Genomic DNA, 26,899 nt, shown 5'->3' on the forward strand with positions numbered 1-26,899 from the left:
TATCTGTAGAGTGCCATGCACTCCTACGGGTTTATGTAGAAATACTTAAGATAGATATTTAGACAGATGGACAAAATGTGGGGGTGGGGAGTGGTTAAGCGTTCGTTTAAAGCATGTGACATTACCCATTATTAAAAACTGGCGACTGGATGAGATGGAGCAGTGTCTTTTTCCAGCACAACAAGAAGCAAGGTATCAGTGCAGATGGATGCGTGGTTCACTCCTGGTAAACGAGTAGATGGGACAACATTGGACTAGATAGTCCAGTACTTTGATCTACTCTAACAGGAAGGAGAAAACCTGACTAGATGGAACAATAAGTTTCATTCAGGAAGGCAGAAGGTGGGTTCATCTTGGCAAAGCAGAGGGTGAAATACAAGACTAGATGGACAGTGGGGTGACATGGTATGGAGATTCTCTATTGTAATGATGTCATATGCTGCAGCCAACACAATGGTGACATAATTCACACACGCAGACGCAAACACAAACCCGTTGGAAGCTTGGACTACAATTCTAGGCCTTCAGCTCAAAAACATAAACCTCTTCCGTTTACTCCAAGAGTGACAAACCCACCCCATTCCATTTACACCAAGAGCGACAACCCCACCCCCTTCCCCCGCTGAGCTGGCAGGAGCATTAGCTCCCTTATCCCGTCTGTGGCCCACACACTAGAGGGTGACATCATTTGCTCACACATTCACAAACAAGCCGGTCTAAGACACCATGTTCTCTGAGTCCTCTGAATGTTACAGGCATTTTTATTTCGTACCGCAATGGCTGACAAAGAAAAATGCACTAAGGATTGTATGAGTGTTTATCAAAAGCTGCTGTTTCAAACAAGCAAATGAAGGCAAACGACCCCAAACTGCCATCTCTGTACATTTATTGTAACAAAAGCCTAAGCGCTGTGCTGGTTTCTGAAACAAATCTGGACTGGTAAGGCTAATACAGCTGCAGCTCCTCCCCCTCCAGGAAGCTGTTCCCTCCACTTCAGGCCAGATCCTTCAGGGCAAAGCACTTCTAGTACACTTGCTGTGGGAGGGAAGGGAATAGAACAGAAGATTAATCATGGCCCATCACTAACCACTGAGAACTAAGCAATGATCACCCTATGATTCAAACACCAGGGGAGAAGTGAACAGTCAAGTTTCCAATAGTGCAGCTTGTTCATGCACAGCCATTCCCATCTCCATTTTGATTCATAGATTAGGGATCTGGATAGATTAATTTATGAGGTGCTATAAAGGAACTAAATATGCATTGAGTACCTAAATGACAGAGAGATGATTAAATTAGATCAATATTTTAGTAGCTAGCTAGCTAGCTAGATCATCTGGTTCTCCTTTCACTGGCACTGGAATAACTCCATTTAAATCAATGGAATCACACCAGCATAAAGCTGGTGTAAGGACTGGTCTACACCAGGAAATTAGGTCAGTATAACTATGTCACTCAGTGGTGTGGAAGGGAAAAATCCACACCCCAGAGCAACAGTTAAACTGACCTAACCCTGGTGTAGACAGCACTGAGTCGGTGGGAGAATTCTCCCATTGACCTAGCTACCACTTTTCAGGAAGGTGGATTACCTTCTCCGACAGGAGAACCACTCCACCAGCGTAGGTAGCATTTTCACTGGAGCGCTGCAGTATTTTAAGAGTAGACAAACCCTTAGTAACAGAAAAATCAGGGTCACTGTGTTTGAATGGTATACACCTCAAGGATAGACACAAATTGATCCTGGAACTAGACCTCAGGGAAGAACCTTCTATTGGCTGGTGAGGGGGGAGAAGATGGACAGATTGTGACCTAATGTGTCTTTTTAGCTGTCATTTCTCAGATTCCCTCTGCCACCAGCTAGTGCGATAGCTGGAGGAGAGTCACTCCTACTTTACTGTTGGTGCTTCCTGTGAAGTGGTTGGGAGGTGAACACATTTTGATGGGTGAAACCTCACATTGTATTTTCCCATTCAGTCACTAAGGCTATGAAAGTTTCTGCACAATGAAAAAGGTGTGGTTTCTGCTTGACTGAGCTCAAAGGTGGCATGGGTGATTGGAAAAGCAAGCGTCAGCTCAGAAGGCCACAACGTATTTCTGAGAAGTGCTGTGGAAAATGAGAAAGAAGCAATGTCTGCAAACACAGTGCTAGATAAACAAGCTTCCTTAACTCACAGCTCTTTTGTTTTTTCTCCTTCTCTCTACAAAACTGTTTCTCTCTCTTTTTCTTTCTCTTTCCCTTACATCTTTTCTGAATCTCTATCTGTTCTCGCTTTGTTTCCTCCGTTGCTTCTCTATGGTCTTTCTTCTTCGTCTCTCCATTTTCTCTCATTCCCTGTCTTTTGTCTATGTCACATTTCACTCTTCCTTCTGTTGTCTCGCTCTCTCCCTTTCTCTCTTGCCCCTTGCACTCTGTCCATCACTCTAGCTTACTCTCTTGCAAACCAGGAGGTGCAGAGACATGGGGAAAAATGAAAAAGAAAAACACATCACTGAACTTTTTTGCACATTAAAAGTTGTGGAGATTTCATTTTTAAGGGGGGCAGAGGTGAAAGTCAATGGCTGGTTCTTATTTTGTCCAAGGTAGTCCTTTCCCCACCCCCCACCTCTATTCTAGTTAGAATGGACCCGGTGCAGAGTGTGGAGAATAAGACACCTGCTCTCACCTTGTTCCGGAGCATTAGCCACATCACAAACAGCCCATACAAGACACTCTTGCAGATGAGCAGAACGTACACGCTCTGCCCAGCCCTGGCACTTCTCAGATACGACTCTGAAAAGCAAGGGGGAAATTGACACATCAGAACCAAAAGAGAAATGCAAGATTTCTTTGGAGCATTTACCCAGCCCAGGGGGATTCTTTCAGTCCTGCAGATTAGTGGAAGATGGTGCAATGTTTATCTGTAAAATCCACCGAGTACCCCTGTGGCTGTACCACCAAGGAGGGCTGGATGTCCAAGCTAAATCATGTCGGCCCTGGCCAGCAATCGTCTGGGAGACTGCTGAGGAAACCTCAGGGTTTGAAGAAGTGGTGCTGGTGACTCCGGAGGTTGCAGCCTTCACTCAGAGATATTACACTGAGCCCCATGTGTCAGTGAGGTGCTAGGGGGTGCTCTGCTGCAGAGAGCAGGGCAGGTGACTCAGTAGGGGTGCTCTCCCTTCCGAGTCAGGGCCAGCCATAATGATGCAGTGCGTCCTAGTGGCTCTGTGTTGCTGGATGTGATATCTTTAGGATGAGATCTAAAACCGAGGTCCTGGCCATTGGGGGTTAGTCCCGGTCTCACAGAACTTTGTGTGAGTGCAGGGAGTGAGTCGCAGTTTGTGTGCCTATGCACATACACACAGGTGCACCCAGACATACAAATATGCACATGCACACCTGTGCATGACAGCATGAATACACCTGCACAAACATCCACAGAAGTACACACACATGTGTGCGCACACATGAATTTTCATGTGCACATGCAGAGACAACCCATGCCTGCTGATGGGGGGAGGGAGGCAGAGTGAGGGCAGTTGGCTTCCGCAGTGTTACTGAGCATGCTCAGTACAAGCCAAGCAGCAAATGTGTGTGTGTGTGGGGGGGACGGACGTGACCCCACATGCCCCCCCATGCATCTTCTTTGCATATGCATAATACGCATGCATGAACTTAAAAACATTCATAAACTTAAACTTAACTGACCTTCTGTGACACTGCAACCTGAAAGGAGAAACAAGAAGTTAGTATCTGAGCCCAGTTATCTGTGCCTTTGACAAGGAACTCCCAGTTTCCCACAACTAACTGGGTGGGTGGAAGGGGGCAAGGGAAAATTATGAGTCTATTCACCAGCTTGTAGGAGAGCTGGTTTGGATTCCAGTGCTGGTCTCATCTCCCAAGGGCTGGTAGAGGCTGGAGTGTGGCCTACAATGGTCCTGGTGCCCCATGTTTTAGCAAACTGCTCTGCTTTGCAGGAACTCCGAGATCACAGTTTCCTCTCTGGGACTCTCGCTATCGGGACAGCGGTGATTTAATGGTGATGCCCTGGCCTGCTTGGCGGGAGCCCTGCCTTCCCTTCCAACTCCCAGTCCCTGAAGTGGGAATGCTGCAGAGGCCAGACCCACCTAGCACCATGGGCTGTTGTGCTCAGTACTCACCAGCTTCGCCATTGAGGACTGGATTAGGTATTCCTGTCTCACTTCCCTGGAATTTGACAGAGCACTGGAATTTGTTCTTGTGGTTGAACCATTCTTGGGCTGAGATCCTCAGGCGGCTGGTCAGCGAGTATTTTTTTGATTTTTCATCCCTGAGAGACTCATCTGTGCTCACCCCCTCTTTCCTCTCAACATCATTCACCAGCCAGACCACATCAATGTGGTCGGGGTAGAAATCTGTGGCCAGACACACCAGGGTGGCCTTCTCCTTCTCTTTGATCTCCTGCTTCGATGGCGGAAAGATGACCACGTTGGGGGCGGTGGAGTTGAGCCCATCCTCTGGAACAGAAATCAAGATGATATAGAGAGCCCTGCAGAAACCCTCTCCTGCCCTGTGCCATGTATCTGAGTCCATGTGTTGTGTGTGTGTGTGGGGGGGGGAGCAGGGAGGAATACTTACAGAGACAGATTCAGTGCCACTTTAGAACTCTACACAGGAGGCTCATCATTTTAAACCAAACGAGAAAATTCTATTTGTGACTATCCTGGACTGGAGCCTGAATCAGTGACCACTGTATATGTACCACTGCCACTGACGTCAACAGCAAGTGTTGGCCTGCAGAGTCTGACCCCAATATTTCAGAAAAGACAGTGACAGAGCAAATGTCAAATCTCCGTATCTAGTCATTCCTTGCACCCTGTTGCTCTGTAATTCCTTGCTGTACTGGGGTGCTCTGGGTTCACCTCAGAAAGAGATGCTGAAGACTGCACTCTCATTTTGCTAACCCAAACTTTCCAATCTCTCAGCAAGCGCCCCTTGTTTTCTCTCCTGCAATTTTAAAAAGGGCAAAAGCAAAAACCAAAAGAAACCAAAAAATTACAGAAATCCAGCCCACAAATATCCAAAGAGAATCTTGAGGCGGAAGCCCAGGACTGTGAATATTTTGTTATTTAGCAAATAAAAAAACAAACCTTTCCTTACCTAGGACAGTCAGTTTTGTTCCTGTGCCAAAGAACTGTTCATATCCAGAGCACAGAGACACGGGGCAGTAGCAAAACTGAGCAACTCAGCAAAGTAGCCCCTTACAGCTCTCATGGGGCTTGATTCTATACTCCCCGCAGTCAGGCTGAACTCTCACTGAAGTCAATGGAAGTTTTGCCTGAATAGGGACTGCAGGATTAGGCCATGGTGTCTCTCTATAGAGACAAAAGGACACATGTGCATACAAACCTGTATGACCATGAAAGGCACATGGGGACCTCTGCTATTGATCTATTCCTCACTTTCACAGGACTCATAAGCTCCATCATTTCCACTGCAATCTTCTCTATCTGCTCTTGACTCTGCAATGGCAGGGGAGGGGGATTCTCTACCTGTCCCATGAAGGGAGTCAATTCCATGGCCCACTCCCTCTGGCTCATAACAACTTTTTCTTATCGCTTAATACTACATTTTCCTTCCTGGATCTTAGTTTTTTCATCTTTGTCCTGCCATCTTCTGGAAGAGTGCATGATCCCCATTCTTCCTCCACACATAGTAGTTCTTCAAGGGAATTACATCACACAGTGCCTTACTGGGCAAAGGAGGCAGTCTGTTGCAATGAACAGAGCATCAGACGGTGAGCAAGATTTTCAAAAAAAGCTCAACTCCCATTTTGGCGGCAAACTGAGAGGCCACAGTTTCAGGGGCTCAGGATGTTGGGTGGAGAGCTCTTTTGAAAATCTAGCCATGAGTAAGGAGACATGGGTTCTGTTCTCAACTAGAACACACTTGTTGTGTGACTTTGGGCAAGTCATGTAACTGCTCTGTGCCTCAGTTTCTCCATCTGTAAAATGAAGCTTGTAATGTCCACCCGTCTTTGTGAAGTGCTGTGAAATCTATGGCTGAAAAATACTAAATATTGTTATGAAGCATTTTCTTACCACATTCCTAGTATATATTATTAAATAAACACATGTTTTCTGTGGACCTCTGTGTGTGTAGCCTAAAAATCAAGCTATTGATTAGGGATGGTTGAAATTTCTTTGTTTCTAATTGTTTTATCAAACAAATGGAAACATTCTGTGTAAGGTAGAATGAAATTTTTTGTTTGTTTCCTTTACATTTTATCTGAGAAAAGAATTCCCATTTTTAATTAGAGTTCCTGTTCTTCCAACCATCCCAGTGTCTCTTCTACTCGCATTACAGGGGATCGTATGGGCAGCTCTAATATAGTGTAGAACCAGGAGCACATGGAAAAGAAATGAGAATAGAAAAAAACAGTCTGACTACTCTACAACATGGTGAGTGTCTATTAAGCTGTGTCTGGAAATAAGTGTGTGTTTACAGAATCTCAGCCCCTAGACCTGGAGAAAAGGCTTGTTTCATTAAGCCTATTCTACCCACTCTTCCCAAGCAGAGCAAGGGTAATCCTTATCGTACACTCTTGAGGCGCTTCAACCATTTATCTGTGGAGACTATTTCAAATCTCTCTGCACTAGAAATGATTCACGATACACTGTGTGAAGGTTTTCCCTTTAATTCAGTTCCGCCGCTTTTATCCCTAGTTATTTCCTCATGGACTACACTAAAAAAATCATCTTCCTCCTTCGTATTTCATCCTTCCCTGTCTATCCCTCTTGTGTGTCTTCTTTGTCTGTTTCCTTTTTTATTCCTTTTTTTCCTCTTTTTTTTCTTTTTATTACAAATCCAGCATACTCTCCTTAAATATGCACAATCAGCGATGTCCCATGCATCTTAGATAATGTTAGGCACAGAATTCTCTTCTTTCTGACATGGATTCATGCAACCACAAACCAGCCAGAAACAAATTCTGGGGGTGAAACTCTAGCCTCCTTAAAGCCAGTGGGAGTTTTGCCATTGACGCCAAGGGAGCCAGGATTTCACCCAAGGGTTTTTCAACTTCCTTTTGTGGATCCCATCTTCCCAAAATGAAAATGCCTTTTATTGGCTATGGGTTTCTTAGGAAATGTGCAGATCCCACTGGGCTGCTAGAGACCAGATCATAAGATGATAAAACTATTTATTTTTTCTTACCTAGAACTGTGAGTCGGGTCCCATCTCCAAAATATTGCACTGAGCCAGAACCAGAGCACAGCATTTCCCCTCGTGCTACAAATTCCCTGGAACCAGGACTCCTTTTTACTCCCTGCTTTTCATTATTTCATGTTTCTCTGTTTTGCCCCTCACTTCTGTCTGTCTGTTTCTCCGTCCCTCTTTTTTCCAGATTAACCCCATTCGAGACAAGTTCATCAAGTTAGCTGCCACCAGAAATGTTTCTAAAAACTTTAAAGACTAACACATTTAATTTTGGCAGGGATAAGCTTTCGTGGGCTGCAACCCACTCTGGCAGAAAGCTTATGCCTGCAGAAATTGAATGTGTTAGTCTTTAAAGTGCTACAGAACTCTCATTGGTTTTGCTTTATACAGACTAACACGGCTACCCCCTGGAACTTCTCTAAAAACTGTTTTTTATTCTAGTCTCTTTGCCAGATTCTTTCTTTCTTTCTTTTTCTTTCTTTGCACTCACCGAGAACTGTCAGTCGTGTCCCTGCTCCAAAATACTGTGTGTTTGCTCCAGTTCACAGTCTCTTGGAGCTGCACCAAAACCATCCCTCCCATTCCTCCACCCCATCTAAACCCCACCAAAACTATTCTACGCCTCTCAGGGACTTGGTAGAACAGGGCTGTTTTGGTGGGGCTGGGGAATGCTGCCATCTCCATAAAGTGCCTTTAGATTGTATTTAGTCTATTTTCTCCTAGTCAGTGCAAGGTTATTCTCTATTCTACTCTCCTGGGCTTTGTTTTCCCGTATCTTTAAATAACTCAGTCAATGGGACAACCTACAGTTCCCTTGACAAGACTATTCTACATTCTGCTATTCCATCCACCCAGAGGTTTCCCTCGTCATTCAGTTTCACCCATTCATGCTTCAAGTATCCTGCCCCTTTCACACTCCCAAGTCCAGTCCTCTCCCAGCATGGGATGTATGTTATGTTATTTTGTCACCAGTTTCACTCACCCAGAACTGTCAGTCGAGTTCCTGCTCCGAAATGCTGGATGTCTGTAAAGCACAGCTTCACATTGCAACACCAAAACTACTCACTACCCGGTCCTGGGCTGCTCCCCATGAGATGCCATTGTAAACCCTTAAAATGTTGGACTCTTCCAGAATAGTGGCCAAAGGCATGCTCAAAGAAAGTATATGCGTCTAGCTATCTCAGCAGCACTTCGGAGACCAATACCCTGTATCTGCTCCCCAATAGTGATTCAGATCAGACCTCGTATTTCAAAAGATCCCTCATTTCCCTGTCCTCAGCAAAGCGCTTCACCCTCTGCTTCTGCACCTCGGCCTCAGCATTGCCACACACTCCAGCGGTCAGTGTTTCTCCTCCACGCTCCTTCTCCTGCCTTCCCCTTCCTTTATACCCCCCATCCAGACTCTCTTTCTTCTCCCAGCCACTGCAGGATAGTCCTATTGCTAATGAATATCTGTACCCCGACCTCAGCCTTCTCCCCCGCCCACCTTTTCAGGGACAGATGCTCCCTTGGATAGTTCTATGGGAAGACAGAGGCATCACAGGGATTCTATTGGATCAAGGTGGAGGCTGCATTACCTCTGAATAAGTGTAGTGTAATTATGGGGGCTTCCTTTCTACGAGAGTCCAGCAAGCACATTACGTGGGCACTGAGCAGGGCTTCCAGGGGTTTCCACCAGAGGCATATTGCCACCTAGATACAGAGCATCACTCTAGGGGCATCACTCTGTGTGGTCCCCCTTCCTTCCTTCTTTGATTAGATTCGAGGTCTCCTTCCATCCCAGACTTGAAGGAGATGCTCCAACCATTAAGCACATGAGACTAGAACTATATATACCATATACAGTCTGTCTGTCTGTCTGTCTGTCTTTCTTGTCAATAACTTTATTGGCAAGGCAAGGAAGTGTTGCCAAAGTTAACACAGCAGTTGTCTGTGCCCAGGACAAGTTTAATAGCAGTAATGGGACACTACTGCTGGTGTCTCTTACCCAGAACGGTGAGCCGTGTTCCCTCTCCGAAGTACAGTATATTTGCAGAACACAGCCTAACACCTCTGTTGGCAAAGTCCTCTCTAGAGAGGGGAGGGGAGGAGGCAGTGGGCTGCACTGAAGAAGTTCTCTTCCTTCTCTTTACTGTCAGCTTCTGTTCCCTAACCTTCCATCTCTCCTCCCCCAGGAGTGCTGAACACTGCATTGTGGTCCTAGAATCAGGTCACATCACGTCCAGCTATAACTCTTTCCAGTCATCCACCTCCCCTTCCCCCACTCCTCCCAGCCCACACAGCACGACTGCTCCTTGCCGAGGGAATGGGAGTGACTCCCAGTGGGAGTAACTTGTACTCTGTGTGTGTGTGGATGGTGCTTCAGGCAGTCCTAGCCGTAATCATCCTAAGCAATTCCCACTTCCCTTTGGCCACGCCCCATCTCACACCCTGCCGTTCCACATCCTAACAGATCTGCCTGATCAGACTCACTACTTTGCGCCTGGCATTTCCCCCTTTCCCTCAGTTTCATCCTGCTGATGCTACACTTACCCTCTCGGAGCACCCTAAATAATCCCTCCTCCTGCCTGCCATGTTATCACAGCCCTGCTTAGCTGGCATTTAGCCAAGTGAAAGATTTTCTCTTAATCTTGTCTCATCCTTCAGCCCCCTCCTGCTCTGGAAATATCTTTCTGGCACTGGGACCCAGAACTGAATGCCGTTTCCAAGGCGGGGTCTCAGTGGAGCCATGTGGAGGGGGTCTATGCCATGCACAGCATGCTCAGTGGGGTCTGAGTGCCCCTGAGTGGTAAATTCTGGTCCCCAGCTATCCGTGTGGGAGATGACGGCATGTCACCATAGAAGCCTCTCCCAGGGTGGGTGGCAGTTTTGCTGGCTGCCTCCACTTACCTAAGACAGTGACTCGGGTCCCTCGGCCGAAGTTCAGCGGGGAATTGTTAGAACACAGTGTGAAATGGTTATAATCAAAGTGAACATCTTCAAAGGCAGAGACAGCCCTCCATGCAAAGCCCATGGGAGCCTGGATCGCCCCTCCCCCAGTAGCTAATGTTAGTCACAGGGGTATTCCAGGTGGGGGAACTGTATTTTTTGAGTTCCCAGGGCATAAGCTGCTCACAGGTAAGTGGACCCCGTGGCATGTGACACTGGCACAGAACGATCTCGGAATAACCTGCCCCAAACCTTTCTATCCTTTGCTTTGGGCAGTTGTCACCTGTTCTTTATGCTTCCAAATCTGCAGATAATTCCCTTCTCCTTTGGTGAGATCTACAGTCTCTGATCCAGTCCCACCACCAAGAGCCAGCTCTCCCCTGGATTACATACGCTGAGCTGAGCTCCCTCAGTCTCTCTTGAAGCCCTCAAATCATTGCATGAAGGATTATTGCCTGGCTTTGCATCTTATCTCCAGCTTTATTATTTTTAATTCAGGTAGCCAAATGTTTCGGGGAATTCTCCTCCTCACGCCCATCCCTTCTCCAAATGGCTTCCACATTCACACTGTCTGCCTGTCTCTTCGCCTCTGTCCCTGTCCGGGTTCCTCTGTGTGTTTTCCTCATGCACTTCATTTTTTTTTTTACTTCTGTGTATGTCTTGGAAGCAAAAATAACCAAGGACCACTTTCTATGCTGCCACCCACTAAAACCAGGGCAACTGTGGGAAAAGTTAGCTACTCAGGGGACATTGAAATGATAAGACAGACTGTCCACCTTTCCCATGGTTACATTTTAGACACCCATCTTATCTGCGTTAAATAGGAAAATGCCCACTCTCCCTGCAATGTATCTAAATCAAAATAGAAACAGTTATACGGGGGCAAATCCCCCCAAACAGGAATCGTAGATTTCCCTTTTTTTGGTTCAGACATACTTTGGAAGATGCATTTTCTTACCTAGAACTGTCAGCCTGGTCCCCTCTCCAAAATATACCGGCTGTGTGTTTACACAGCCAATTTGCTCACTGCTGAAACCCCTAGGCAGCAGCCCAGATGGCAGTGATTGTTACCCTGCAATTTCTGTTCAGGTGAAGATGACACTAAACTAAGCTTCCTTCTAACCTGTCTTTAGAGCACCCAAATGCTGGCATAGCATGTGCGCTACGGAGAACAGGTACATTATTGGAAGGCTCATTAAACTGCTTTGGAGGAGACATTAAAATGAACTCCCTTCTGCTCAACCCTCATGAGCTGTTCCAGGCGGAGATTTGAGACCCACAGGGCACTTTCTGGAAAGCGTTGCTGTCCAGATAACATTTCTTCTCTTTCAGCTACAACACACTATAATGCCAGAGGCTACATACCAACGACAGCTGAGCTCAGAATATCGGTTATATTTGTTTGCACAATATTCAATGTGCTGCACTTAAAGTGCTTTGGGGAGAACAGGAAAGTGACAAGCTTTTAGAGAAAAAAATCCTTCTCTAGATCTTCCCAGGAACTCTTTGCCCACCTGCCCCCTAACGCTGATCCATTTCAGGCTATACACGCACCAGAGGAGATATTCCAGGACACCCTCCCCTGCCTGATCCCTTCCAAAATTTGCCAGTACCTTTACCAGTGGTGACTTTTAATTTGCTTGGATTTCTCTTACCTAGCACTGTGAGCTTGGTGCCCTCGCCGAAGTTAACTTCAGCATAGTCACACAGTGATAGACCCACTGGCTAGAAAGACCACTTCCCTACAAAGGGCTGCCATTGCTCAGGCTCTTTTTACCCTTCTTTGAATCCTGAACCAACTTGGTTAACTGTCAGCCTGTTGCCTATTTGCAAACATCTGGGAATTTGGGAGTTTGATTCAGATCGTAGAAGTTAGAGATGGCGAAGACGTACCTTCTTCCCCCAGCCCCATAGCCAGGGCTGGGTTATCCCCTACAGTACAGTCTCTAGGGCCAGTATTCATGTTAAATGGCCCTGGTGATGGGCACTCCTTTCCCTCTTTGCCCCCTGGGAAATGGTTCTCGTATCTCCCATTAGCCACCTTAACCAAGCTATTAAATTCATTTATTCCTGTCTAGTAAATCAACCCCTCAATGTGTCTGCTGCTCTTCTCTGAAATCCCTTCACTAATGGACCTGGTTTGGGATAATAGATAGATTGGCCCAGAGCAAACTTACCCAACACTGTCAGCCTGGTCCCCTGGCCAAAGTGCTGTGGGTTGTTTACACAGTGCTCTGCAGGGGGACAGGAATCCCCTGCCCTCAGCTGTATGGATTAGGCAGCCTCAGGGAAGTTGCCAGCTGGGGGAGGGGACGTGGTTTATCTAAGAGACATATCAAGTATAGGTAATCTCATACAGAATAATAATCCCCCCAGTCACCACCACACATGACTGCCCAGCATCCAGTACTGTGTTAGAAAATTCTGTTTTTATGGAGGAAGGATCTGCTGAAATACCCCCCTGATCACTTGGAATATCTGTCTCTGTGTCCCTGATCCATCTCCACAATCTCAATCCCCCGCTCCACCAAGTTCAGGTTGAGTCTCCTGTTCTCATGTAATTTTAGAAGCAGTGACCACTTCCTTCAGTCAAAGGGCAGTGGGGGTACGAAGGGAAGAGAGGGGATCTTCTGGATTTCACCCACCCTATGCTGTTCCTTCAGACCCTGTTCTGGACAAATGTGCACACATGACTTTTTCATTTACTCTTGAAAAAGGTATTTTACTGTCACCAATTATTTAATGCCTGATCTTCTTTTCCTTACCTAATACGGTCACTCGTGTCCCGGAGCCAAACTGTGGTGGAGATGAATCACAGCGCTACAGAGACCATCTCAAAACACACCTCTCCCCATAGCAGAGGGGCAGGGGGAACGCTGATAATCATCTTGTAACACCCAGACAGGAAAGAAAATGGACCCTGGTTTGGGATAATAGACAGAATGTCCCAGTGGAAACTCACCCAACAGTGTCAGCCTGGCCCCTGGTCAAGGCATGGCTGGCTGTGTTAGGAAATATTTCCTAATGATGAGCTGGATTCAGCTGTGGAACTGCTTCCCAAAGGGAAGTGGTGGAAGCCCTGCCATGTGAGACATTGAAAACTGGGCTGGAGACTCTCCTGTAGGATATACTCCACTTGGGAGAGGTGGGGGTGAAAGGATGGAGAAGATGGGAGGTGACTGGCTTTTTTAGGTCCTTAATTCCCTAGAAGTCACTTACCTAGAACAGTGAGTCTGGTCCCTTCTCCAAAGTACACAGTGCTACCAGAACACAGTGCTGCTAGGCCTGGCGAAATCAACCAGGGTTTTCCCTTGAGGGTGACTCCGCCACCTTGGGGTGGGATTCCTGTGACACTGGCCCCATGGGGAAAGACGCTTTGAGGAGCCAATGGGAGGTGCAGAAAGATGGAATATGAAGGAACATGGCTGCCATGTGCCTTGACTTTCAATGGCAACCACCCACTTTTTATTCCTCCACCGAGGATGCTTGTCTGGTGCAGACTGTCCTGTCTTGGGGGGTCCCATAGTAGAGGAGCTATTGGGTGAGCCAAAGGGAATCTGCTCCCACCAGGGTCTGCTGTAAGGTCTTGGATAGGAGTCGTCCTTTGTGGATCTGGCCCAGGAACACGCCAGAGTTGGGAAGAATGAAACCTTGAAACTCTGCAGGTAGCTGCCAGTGGAGCCCGGGGTGTCAAGAAGTGCTTCCTGCGCTCTGTGAGGACGTCCTCGCTGGGCGCATGCCTCGGGGGGCTGGCACCCTATCCACTACGTGAGGGAGGTTTTTGTAAAGGCCTCCCTAGGGAATGTATCACCGTGGTACTGCTGTCCCCACGATGTTTCAGCCTCATACAAAAACAGCTCCTCCCTCAGCCCCACCCCAGAGACACAGCAGAGGGTCTGTGCTTATACTGACTAAAGAAGGGGAAACAGATGGTGACACCTGGCCAGATAGAGGGTTCCTGGGCTTCTCTGTGCAGGAACTCGCTGTGCTCTCCCTGCTCCCTCCCCACTACCCCTCACGAAGTCAAGCTGGTATTTGTAGTTTAGGAGAAGGAAAGGGAAGCTGTGACAGCTGGAAACCACACGGCAATACCCAGCCTAGACATCGCATACAGACAGCTGTGTCGGCACAGCTCAGTTGTAGGCAGTGTTGTTGTTGGCATGTTGATCCCAGGATAGTATGTTTAGCTGTGGCGCTCTCAGTACCTTTCCCGGACCTGAAGAAGAGCTCTATGTGGCTTGAAAGCTTGTGTCTCTCACCCATAGAAACTGGTCCAATAAAAGTTATTACCTCCCCCACCTGGTCTCTCAGCTACACATAGAGACCTAGATGCAAGTACAAGCACGTGATACACATAACATGTAGTAATGAGTGGTGACACAGATACAGGCACACATATACACACAGACACCCACGAATGTGCAGAGAACAGCAAAGGCACAGACGGATGAACACGCTGCAGAAGCATGTGTGCTAGCACACACACTCTGAGGCAGGTCACATGTACAGTCTCCCCTCCTCCCCCCGTAGAATCATATGTATAGATGCACCTGTAGAAACACACACTCACACACAAACATGCACATACCTTGTCATACTTCTCCCCCCTCCCCCCAGAAATTAACTGTGCTAGTTAGAAAATGTTCATAGGGAATTGTATCTGACAAAGCTTTGAATAAAAAGGTTTCCTGTGTTTTGATTAGCTCTAGACGTTCAGCACGGATACAGATGCATGCATTCCCACCCAGAAGCCCAGGGACTGACATACAGTCCCAGCAGGACAGAAGATTATTCATTCAGGATCCATGAGATCTGGTGGGAACACCGGAATACACCATAGCCTTGTTATTCTTTGAGCATGAACTTGGACTCTCAGCACCTGATTTAGTGGAAGAAATTAGGGATGGGGAGAACCAGGTCAGAAGAAATAAGAAGCCACCCACCGAGCCTTTGTGGAGATTTAAGAACGATGTGTGTGTGTTTAAGGCATGGTTTCCCGTCCTGGATCATTTCGTCCTAAGAAGCCTGTTTCTCTCACTCGTGTGGTTCCTCCCACCACTTGTAGAAGCACCATGACTCAGCTCCTCAAATCTTTGAGAATCTGGGCCCACGTGACTGAGGGATCAGCATTCCTACAGAGTCTGTTAACCCAGAGATCCCCGAGTGCTTTACAGACAATATACAGGGTCCATGCACTTGGAGGGACACTGCACAACACGAACACAGGAGAGGAGTTACTGCCATAGCCCCTGGTGCTGCAGGGGAAATTTGATCCTGTTGGTATTTTTCCAGTAAACAGTTAACCCTAAAACCTGAACTCTTGCAAAAATGGCTTTGGACCTTTAAGCACCACGACCGGCCCTGGGCTTTAGCTCTTATATTGCTTCCAAATAATGGCACCCCCAGCAGCAGAGCACACCTTAGCCTCACGCTGGGGCATTGGGAGCCGTACTCACTAACAGGGAGGAATGCCCCCGACTGAGTCACCCACATCATTCCCAGCATTGCCATGGACTTGCTTATTCAACTTGGATCACCAGAGAAACGTGCTACTTGTAGAGTAGAGGAAGGAAGTGACGTCAGGGTGACCTGGAAAATTCTCACCCATCTTGTACCCGGTCCTAACTCCTCTCCTGCATGGGGGGAGGGGTATGAAAGTCAAGATGGAGTTGAACAATACAAAAAGAAGACTTTAGTCTAGAATGGTCTAATGAGAGAGCTGGGCATCTTTCCCCACCACAGGACTAGGCTGACAATGTCCCTCAGAGTGAAATCACTTCAGTGAATCCCAGCCACAGGTGAAAATAAGAAAATCCACCACATAGTTCATTATGATTGTCTAATTCTACCCTGGAGAAGCCTGATGCGGGAACAGCAAAATGTCAGAATGGAGGGGCATCAACAGAGCTGGGTGGGGATCACAAGGACTGGAATAGCAGAGGGCTGCAGGGCAGGAAGGAGAGGCCTTGGTGCATGGGAGATTTGATCAGCTTGGAACAGGAATGGCATCCATTTAATCAGAACTCCAAAACCCTGATCTCATATTGACGTCTTTGTATCTGGGGCCATCATCTCAACTGTGCCAATAACGGCCTTGCAGATAGGGTTTGTTAAGTGCCGTGTCTGATACTCTTTGCTGCCATCTGCTGAGACACTGAGCCTGCAGATAGGTTCCCGAAACCGACAGAAATGGAAATCTTTGGCCCAGTTCATCCTTGCCCCAGACTGAGTTTGGGTGAAGGAAGAGAGATGGAGGCGGCTTTATGCCACCTCTGGACCTTACATATTCAAGGCTGGGCAGGGCCTGTTTCAATATCCCCAGGGATGTGCTCACTTGTGCCCAACAAAGACCACAGAGGGACCAATGCAGCACCTGGGAATAACCAGCGTACCCAGTGCTCCAGCCATGCTCCTGTGGTGCAGACGAATGCCCCTGGCATGACACATACATCCAGAGGGGAGAGGAGCCAGATCATCAGTGTGGCAGTTTGTTTATGCTGGTATTAAGGTGTCACAGCACAGGAATGAACCAGGCCTCTTGACACTTCTCTGCTCTTTGGGGTGCAAACTGGGGGTATACATTTGATCCTTAGGTTTTGAACTCTGCTCAATGGAAGCCATAATCTGTTACCTTGAAACGTCTCTTTCCCAGGATTATTATATCTTCTGTTTGCTTAGCCAGTTCTTCCAGATCCAGCTGCCCTTTGCATTTTCTTCTAGCCTTTTCTCACAAGAGGCCATTACCCCAATTTCTAGGACTGTTTATGACCCCCTCCCCCCAGTTCAGCACAGTGCCAGTCACAGCAGATGTGTGTTCACTCTCTAGTTACCTAGTAACAAAACATCCGCTCCTTCTTTCCAATCACAGATGATGATTGAAGTGGTTCAGTGAGGCCACTGCTTGGTTTTAAGGCTGTAGTGAATTTGGGGTTGGACTGACATTCTCTGGAGCCTGAAGTCCCCCCAACAGGGGCAGCATGGGCAGTGGGCGCCCAGCCTTCGCCACACACTGCCCTGTCAGCATGCCCCATCCCCGGCATGCAGTGAAAGGGGTGTTCAGTCTCCATGGCCCATTTACTCCACGGCTTCTCTGCTGAGAATGGCAGCTGTACGGGGTGGGGTTGGGCTGCGTCCCTGGTATATAGATTGCAGGGTTTTGCATGGCCAGGGTGAGAGGGAAGCTGGGTCACGTGACACCTGTTTATTGTCTGTAAACCACAGAAAGAACAGTGCTCGGCAGCGTGCCCCACCTGCGCTGTGACCTCTTGGAAATGCTTTGTGGCGCTGTCCCTGCTGCATGTGGTTTTGAAAAGGAGACCTACACCTGCTCACAGGTGGCATGGCAATGGTGACTCCCCAATCACTTGTGACTCCGAGCGTTTAACCACATGCAGAGACCAACCCCCAGGGCCTTGTTATTGAAACTTCTGCTGCCTTTTCAGTTCTGCACTGGCACAATACGAACACCTCCTCCCCACATCCGCTCTGCTCTCTGCCCCTCACCACATCCGCCCAGCTCTCTGCTGCTTCCCACCCATCTTGGCTCCCTTCCCCATCTTCAGGTGAGCTGACTTGGGCTAAGATTGTGTCAGCTTTCTCATGCGAAGGCCAGTCCTTAAACGGAAGAGTTTCAGGGAGAAAGCAATTGGTACGGGGAGTGGTTTGGGTGACCCAGGAGGGAGCCTTTTCCCTGTATGTTAGCACTGACCCAAAAGTCCCTGCCTGGTGCCAAGGGGTGCAGTGTTTCAAGGAAGGGTGTGGGTGACTCTCTCCCAATCTAAATCAGTACCGACCCCAACATTGCTGGGTGAAACAGTGCGGCTGGAGCCGAGTGGTAACACCAAGATGATAACTAGTTCTAATCACTGAAGATCCCATGCGGGGGCAGCTGTACAGCCATGTAACCTGTGCAGTTGCATTGGTCTGTGTACTGCTGTGGTCCCATGCCACATTCACACACCAGGCTGTGTCACTCCCCATTTCATGAGTGCTTCTCTGTGGCCATGGCATAGGTGAATTTCCGTCCCCACTCCCTCCTTGGTTAGTTGTCCTTCCTTGCCAGCTCTTGGCTCATACGGGCCAGCAGGTTTTTGGGGATAGCCATATGGGCTTCCCATTACAGAGCACCATCTTATTGTTCCCACCATCATCATTAGTGTTTTGTTTTGCAAACTATTTTCTGTTGTCTTCACATCCTCTGGGGCAAAAGCATATGCTCCGAGATGGGGGCTCGTTGGATCTTGCCCTCAAGGAATTGAGGGTGGAAACATGGAAACAGAGAGAGAAACAAAGACAAAGTGATCGAGATAGACAGAGAAGAAAAAGGAGGAAAAAGAGAGAAGGAGACAGAAAGAAAGAAAGGGCAAAGAAAGAGACAGCGCTAGAGAAGGACAAAAAGACAAGGTGGATGAGGTAATATTTTTATTGGGACAACTTCTGTTGGTGAGAGAGACAGGCTTTCAAGCTCCATGGAGCTCTTCTCCAGGTCTGGGACCAGACCTATCTCACCAGCAGAAGTTGGTCCAATAAAAGGTATTACCTTGCCCACCTGATCTCTCTAATATTCTGGGACCAAAACACTGCAAAACACTGCAAAAAACACAGCAAACATAGAAAGCCAGAGCAATGGGCAGAGTAGGAATGAAACAGAGAGATTGAGACAGACAGGCAGACACAGAGTAGGAGAGAATCAGAAAGAAATCTCTTGATACCGTAGCCTAGGAACAGTCTATTATTTATACCCCCTCGACAAGGTCAATGTTTTGCCGAGTGAGTACATTACGTTGCTTTTTTATTCATAATCATCATGGCAAGGCCAGTTGGTTAGAGTTTGTGCCTTGAATAATTTTCTTGCCAGTTTTCCCTCGCCTTCACCTGTGTGAATGCTACATATCACTAGCACAAGGGAAACTTTGAATCGTCCTTCAGGGGAGTGGGGAGATAAATCATGCCCTCTTACCTGTAACCGTGAGCACAGTGCCAGCTCCGAAGATAAGAGGATCGGTATTAGAACACAGCTGTATACTGTCAGAATAAAACCCACAGCTCCTAACCTATCCCAGCCCCCACTGCTCCGCAGCCCAGCGACCAGGGACAGATTGTGTCACTGGTGGCTGCAAAAGGCAGGAGGCAAAGAGGAGCATATGGTTCTATAATGTCCTTCATATGTTCTCTCAAAACAGCCCCCAGAGAGGGGGAAAGAGAGGGACTGGGTGTGGGAGACACAGAGAGCAGGAATGAAAACGTTACCGAGAGAGGAGGGGAATCGAGGAAAAGCGAGAATGACAGACAGACAGACAGTCGGTCCGACATGTTACAAATTGGGGTCAGTGAAAGGAGAATGTTGTGGAGTGTAGCAGCCCCAGAGATGCCATCAGGCAGTCAAACAACAATCTCCAGAGAGCAGAGCAAAGTGCCATCGGTCTATACCCTCCCCAGCCACCCCCTGGCTCCAGGGCAGGAGCCAGTAGCCAGTTCCTTACCCAGCACTGTGAGCTTGGTCCCGTCTCCGAAGTACTGCTCTCGGTTGTTACACAGTGAGGCAGGAGAGCTGCAAAAACCCCATGGACTGGGCACAAGTCCCCCACCCCCAACCTCCGTACTCCCTCCAGGAATGGCTGGACAGAGCAGTTATTTCTGCCTGTCTCCCATCAGAGGCCTTGCAGGGAGCGTTCCTGCTATAACACAGCTCAGCCCAGGGAGGGCATGAGGAATTTAGGAAGGGGGACCTCTGAGAACCCCCCTCCTCCATCTCAGTTTGCCCTTTTTAGCCCTATACAATTGCTCTGTAGTGTGAGGGGATGAGCAGTGAGAAGCCCGAGTCCCAGGACTGAATTAGACATGCCGACGGCTCAGAATACAACCTGCAAGAAGACCAGCTAGGGTAAAATGACCAGGGCTACCAATCAACAGGCTTCAGGGCTTGTGCTTGGTGTCAGGAAGAAATCCTGTCCCCTTGGTGCCTGCTGGCACTAGGAGCTACTTCATGGATGGGTCGGGGTCACACCTTCCTTGGAAGCATCTGGCATTAGCTGTGGGTCTCTGGATTAGATGGACCAGAGGCCTGTCTCACTACGTGGGACAAAGAACTTGGTGGAGCACTGGTCGGGTCTCATGGCAAAAGCTCAACAATATCACAGACAACACATGACTCGGCTTCTCTCTTACCTAAGACAGTGAGTTTGGTGCCATCGCCGAAGTATAGTCTTTCAGCATTCACACCATTCTGTAGCTGCCAGAAAACCTCCCCTCCAGACTCAGTCTGGTGAACCCACTCTGCAATCTACCCTCCTCCTCCTCACCACGCACCAGCAAAAGGAGAAACCAAAGGCACAGCAAATTATTGACATTGAAATAACAGGGGGAAACCATCTTTTAGGTCAGGCCAAGTCCATCCCTGCTGGGGCCAATGCACGACTGGTCCCCGAGCGTCTTCCCCAGGGCTTTGTCTGCTCCAGGTTTAAATGATTCAACTGATGGGGCTTCCAGCACTTCCTTCAGGGAGACTCAGTCAGACTCAGCCTGTAGGAAATGGTTTCTGATATCCATCCAGAGTCCTTCCCTTTGCTCATTTTCATTCCAGTATCTCTCATCCCCACTTCCACCAACTATGTCTTAACCCCACTTGATGTTTGCACTCTGTAAAAACCTAACTATTGACTCATTTCAGGTTGGCGGGGGCCTTCCAGCCCATTCCTCTCTATCATGGCAGGACTGAGTTCTCTGTTCCTAAATCATCCCTGACAGATGGGCTTCTAGTCTGCCCCTTGATCTCCATGGGTAGTGATTCCATGTGTTTCCTTAGCAGCGTGTCCCATCCCCCAGGCTGTTCAGAGTTTCCTGAGCACAGTGAGGGTAAAGGCTCCTCAGCCAGTGCTGAGGGGAGAGTCCCTTTGCTCCACTAGTTTTTCTCCCCTGTCTTGACCAGAAACCCTCAGAGTGCCCTGTGCAACAGGCTGCAGTCAACCTGGGTCCTGCACCTTGAATTCCTTCAGGCCAGGCACCTGAGACTCACTCGCATCTCACAACGGTTCATTAATCACTGAAAAATTACTAGAGGACTCTCTGTGACTGTCCTGTTGTGGAAATCACCATCAATAACCTGTAACCCTTCTACGTCCTCAGTACAAGGGGGCTGGTGCAATCAAAAGACTGGTGCTAGCAAGTACATTGACCCTGGGGACAACTGTGTGACAATGACAACACAGTGGTCCTCTTTCAGGTTTACAAAGGCAGATTTCTTTTGTTCAGTAAAATTGGGGAAGTCCAAATCCAAATGGGGGGCCCATGTGGGAGTATTCCTCCAAAGCCATTTTTGGGTGTGTGTCTGAACTGCACGCCTAGACCTGGCTCTCTATGGCCAGTAAATAGAATCTTCTCGTAGGGTTTTTGGATTGCACTAGGATTCCCATTGGCTAAATGATCCCTTTTCCCAGGATAGCTGTGCCAAGAATGCTGTCCATTCGGGCTGTTAGGGGCCCTGTGTCCCAGGGGATGGAAAAAGAGCGACTGGGAACAGCGCACCAGGCATCTGGGAGCACCGCTTGTGCTAAAACTGACTGTTTGTGTTTCTATTTTGTCTCTTAAAAATGTCACGCATGTTTTGTTTGTCTTCCACTCTCATCCCAGCCCCAACGTGTATGATCAGAGTTACTGACGTTAATGGACTCTGCTTTGATCCCTGCACACTATTGCTTGTGCTGTCTAAGACGTGACTGTAACTCAGTCCCCGCTGGACACATGCCCTGATGCTCATGAAAGGTTTTCAGTGCTCCGTAGCCCCAGAATAACTAGCTGTCTAGAGGAAAACGTACATGTTTTTGGATCAGAAAGATTGTGCAGAGGTTTATATATCAATACAAATGTCGTATAAACGACTATATATCACAGTCTCTCATCCTTTCTAATTCTTTGCTCGGACAGCCCCCTCATCCACACAAATTACATTCATTCAGCGACCCACAGGGAATTTTATGTCCTTACCGAGGACGATGAGTTTAGTCCCTTCTCCAAAGTAGGGCTGGTAGTTCACACAGGGAAAACACTAGGTCAATAACCAAAGGGGCACGTGGCCGGGGGTTGTTCCCGAAAGGGGAAGATCTGGGATTTTCAAGGGATTACGAAGGAAAACAGGATTTTCTTACCTAACACAGTGAGTTTTGTGCCTTCGCCAAAATAGACTTTATCGTTGATCACAGTGACAAGGGGCTGCATCATAAGCAGAAAAAAGGGAGATGCTCCAGGTGACAGTTATGTGTACAGACAGAAAAGGTGTTTAGCTGAAATCCCAGAGATGTGAGAGCCACTAAACCCCAATTTAGTGATCATTGACAGAAACACAGTTTGCGTTGCTTCTGTGCAATACTCAGCATTCACCAGCGCACTGCTAGTTATTTCTGTATTATTTATATTTCACCCTGGAGTTGCTTTATAGACATGATCTAAACAGTCCTCCCCTAACCCTGTGAGATCAGCACATATTGTCCCCATTTCATAGAGGGGAAAGATGAAGTGCCCTGGGTTATCAAGCGAGTCAGTGACAGTGCCAAGAACAGAAACTTGTGGTGACAAGGAGCTCCAGACTCCCAGTCCTGTGCGCCAAGGAATAGGCAGCCACTCTCTCTGTAACTAGTACAATGAGCAGTGAAGTAGTTACTTCATGGGACTAGGAATAACCGTAAGCGGGTGCTTGCAAAGAGTGCTTTGTCAGCACCTTTTTATCCCTGAATTAAAGCTAAGAGCCTCCTGATTTTGACTCCTCTGCTGACAGGGCGCCAAAGTCCAAGGACGACCCTGATCTAGAACACTATGGATTTCCTAGTAGATGAAAAGAAAATCAACCAAAGCCCCAGGATAGTCCAGGAGGTTCAGTCACTGGGACCCAGTCTAACCCCTGTCATCCCTGAGGTAAGACTGAGGAGGGTCAAAGGGAAGCCTTGAGCCTGTGACTATGATCAGCCAAGCCCAAGGGATACAGGAACGTGAACTGGCGCGTGAAAGATCCAGCGGAGTTTTACACTTAAAGCACCGCTGACTCTGTGTTTTGCAAGCACGTCACACTTCCGACAGAAGGTTTCTCATGTGAATAAAGGACCACATCTCACACTTTTATTGCGAGCTGTTCTCACAGCAGCACAATATGAAATCTCTGCCTCTCGCACTGACACACATTGTAGATATATCCCAACTGACTCTGTTATGCTCACAAATATTTTAGCTCCATCCCAGGACCAGCTGTCCCACCAAACATAAATGCTTCCCAGGTGGAATACGCAGGCAGAGCTGCTGCTCTCTCTGTTGCATCCCAGACGGAGGGCAGTCAGATGCTCTAGGTTCATCCCAGGTAGCGCGTGTGCTGTGCTGCAGAGTCTTCTCGGTGTATCCCAGCTGGAAAGTGCCTGCTGTTGCTGTAGAATGGCCTAAGCATGGCCCGGGTGCAATCCCCATGCCTTGCTACTGCACACGCTCGGCACAGCCCAGGCCGAACGTCCCTGCTGCGCTGCAGAATGAGCGACATCTGTCCTGGCACGCGCTCACATGCCAGACCTACCGGGGAGGTTTTTGTAAAGGCCTCCCTAGAGAATGTATCACCGTGGACCCCCTGTCCCCACAATGTTACAACCTCATACAAAAACAGTTCCTCCCAAGGCTCCACCCCCTCCTTGACATCCCCCAACCACTGTCAGAGACTTTTTCTGTAACCACAGTCTGTTTCCTCGGCTGCTCTGTTGCTGCCGCTTGTGGAGGAAATGCTCTGTGTGTGTGTGTGTGTGTGTGTGTGTGTAAAGAAAGGGTTATTTCTCACTATAGCCATCTCTTCATAACACATATCTGTAGCAGAAGCCTTATTCTATGTCTAGAAAAAAGCCAGTGGCAAGCTTTTTTGTTAGTGCTGTTTTTGGAGACAGTTTCTTTTACCTCCACAACATTTTGTGCATACCCTTCACCTCTCCCTTCTGCGGCCTCTCCTGTGCCCAGTGAGCTGGGCAGCCCGTGTTCAAATCCACCATGGCCCTGCTAGGACAGAGCCGTGAGGCCCTGTGTGCTCCTGCCAGACTGGCGCCTTTGTCCGCAGCTCTTCCTGCGCGTAGACGTTTCTCTGAGAAGCTGGGCTGTGTTGTACTGGTTTATGCGCAGAATGTGAGGATAGTGCTGGTGAGACGAGCTAGACTGACAGCCCTGGAGTCTGAGGAGTCTGTTTGTCCTCAAAATGACAAACCTCTGCGTGGCATCCATAGGCCGTGCAGTGCAGGTTTCTTTCATGCCCCATATGCGGCAACCCTTCCTCTGAAGAGATCTCGCCTGGGAACAAGCAGAGAGCTCAGTCTCCATGGCCCATTCAGTCCTCTGCCTCTTTGTGGAGACGCTCAGTCAGGGGGTCAAGCAGCAAAGACGCTGGTCGATTCTGTGACGCGCCACCGTTATATAGCCGTCCTGGGCCGATGTGAGGTCACATGACATCCTGTTCGCCTCCCCTACATCAGACATAAAATAGCCCTGGGAAGCGAGCCCTTCCTCAGAGGCTTGTTTATGTGGGGCAGCCCCAGGAAGGAAGCTGTCATGTCAGCTGAGTCTAAGACCTGCACACACTGTGCCAGCCAAGGGATGGGGTAGACACATGAAGAAGCTCTGACAGACCCATCCAGGAGGGGGGATACATACACCCTCTTACCTATAGGACCAGCTCGTCTCAGCAGCCTGCCCTAGGAAGCCATACACACGCAAGAGACCGGTCCCTGACATCGCCTGCCCAGCAGGGAGTGGCTGGTGAGGCCTCAGCAGGTTTGCAGAGGAGAGGGGGGCCAGCAGGAATATTCAGCATCGGGAGGAGGGATGGGGGTGGGAGGGAGGCAGCTGGGAATTTGGGATGCTGGCCAGATGCAGTGCTACGAGTGTGTGCGCAGGGGGCTGTCACGAGGGGTCGCAGACCTGCCCCACATAGCAAACACGTAAATAAGTAGAGCTGGGTTGCCGAGGGGCACACCTCTGTCTTACCAAACTTGCTGTTCCCACAGTGTGCTAACGACCCCCTCCACACACACACACACACACACACACACACACACCTTTTTCAGACCCCCTTTAAGCATTGGCCAGGTGACAGCTACACGTGTGTCTCTGCCGGAATGACGGGTTCTCAGCACTTGTGAAGTGTTACCACCTCTGCAGTGACAAACATGCAGCACCAGCAAAGTTATGTGCTCCTGCTCACACGGGGAGCACTAACCGCTGGGAACAGCTGTGTGTGTGTGTGTTTGCTTTTTCAAAATGGATTACCTTACATTATCTAACTGCCCATTTGTCTCTGGCTCATCTCTGGACAATGTGCAATATATCTGCCTTTGCCTTTCTTTCTCTCTAGCTCTTAATACAGACACCATTACCACAATAACTAAGCTTCTATAAAACTGTGCTTTTATTTCCCCTTCTCTGGACTACCACTTTTTATTGACTATTATTATTATTGATTTTATAAGGAGGCATTTGCATTAGTCATATTCAGAGCCCCAGTCGAGGACCAGGACTGCATTGTGCTAGGCGCTGTACAAACACAGAACAAAAAGACAGTGCCCGCTCCAGGGAGCTTACAATCTAGGTGTAAACTCAAAGAAAACAGATGGGCATGGGACGCACTACGAAACAATACTGGGGAACACGACAGGCAGCAGCCCAGCTGTTATCATGGTTTTTGTAGGCCCCGGGCAAAGGAGCGTTTTAAGGGATTTACAGGAGAACACTGACGTGACTTTGTGGCTGTTAATGTCCTTAATTTCACTGATGAGCCCCAGCCCACAAGTGGTCTGTCCTGTGAGATGGAGATCCTTTGGCCAATCACATTGCTTCCTTCATTAGCATTTAACTTTGAGCCGTGATACACGTGGGAGATGCTGGGCATCTCACTTGGCTGTTAACTTTCCGAGGTAATTCTCCAGAGAGGCCAGCAGAGGGCTACCTTCCTCCACCTTGGGTGTGAAATTGTCCAGGTTTCAGATTGTGTGCGTGGCAGACAGAAGTACAGGAGTGCAAGAGCATTTTGCATGAATTCAAAGAGGAGGCAGGGAGAAAGACGGAGAAGGATGAGGAGGAGAGTTATGTTTTGTGTGCCTTCAGGGGAACTGCTGCAGGCAAGGCACCTTAAATCTATTTTGACCAGAAGGCACACGCATAAATGGGACAAAACTGAGCAAAGGGGAGACATTTCTGGAAATATTTCCTAACAGGTCTGTTAGGTTGTGGAATGGCCTCCCGGAAAAGTGGTGGCCCCATCACTCAGGTCATTTAGAACAGGGCTGGCCTCAGCACTAGCGAATCCACTGTACACAACAAGCCTGCGTTGTCCAGAGGGGGGCAGAAAGAGCGAGAGAGAGAAAGAGAGAGCGAGAGAGCGAAGTCTCTTCTGTTGCTCTCTGTGTTTTGCCTGCATTTTGCCTGCCATTGTGGATCAGTCTTTCGGGCTATCAGTCAGCAAAGTTCACAACCACTAAAACTCGTTTCAGAAGCCCCAGGAACAATTTTGTATGTTTAGAGAAGTCTTGGCCATAGTCCATCCTGAATAAACACAGCCTCCCTAAAATTCCCCCGGCAGGTTCAGCTGGATCCAGTGTCCTGTGTCACTTCCTGGGCTAGCTTGTTATGCAGAGTGTCTCTGTGTGCTGTGTTTCACTCAGAGATTGATGCACTCCAATGCTGAGGCAGTGATCCTATTATGCACCATCTTTATGGCACTTTAGGAATGAGAGGTGTTAGGAAACAGTGAGGTTCTGTTATGAAAAAAACACTGGCACCAAGACAGCCCTT

General features: G+C 48.3%; 1 gene segment (V, D, J or C); it reads right to left on the bottom strand.

Moving 5' to 3' along the window:
- Nucleotides 1–789: 789 nt before the first annotated feature.
- LOC137166534 (T cell receptor beta chain MC.7.G5-like) lies at nucleotides 790–15,710 on the bottom strand. The segment is given in 6 exon segments: nucleotides 790–1,035; nucleotides 2,664–2,770; nucleotides 3,686–3,703; nucleotides 4,138–4,473; nucleotides 12,280–12,336; nucleotides 15,707–15,710. Coding segments are annotated over 6 exon segments (534 nt in total).
- Nucleotides 15,711–26,899: the final 11,189 nt, after the last annotated feature.

The sequence above is a fragment of the Emydura macquarii genome, unplaced genomic scaffold (assembly GCF_026122565.2).
Source record: "Emydura macquarii macquarii isolate MOO-44397 ecotype Brisbane River unplaced genomic scaffold, CSIRO-AGI_Emac_v2 contig_2871, whole genome shotgun sequence".
NCBI classification, from domain to species: Eukaryota; Metazoa; Chordata; order Testudines; family Chelidae; genus Emydura; species Emydura macquarii.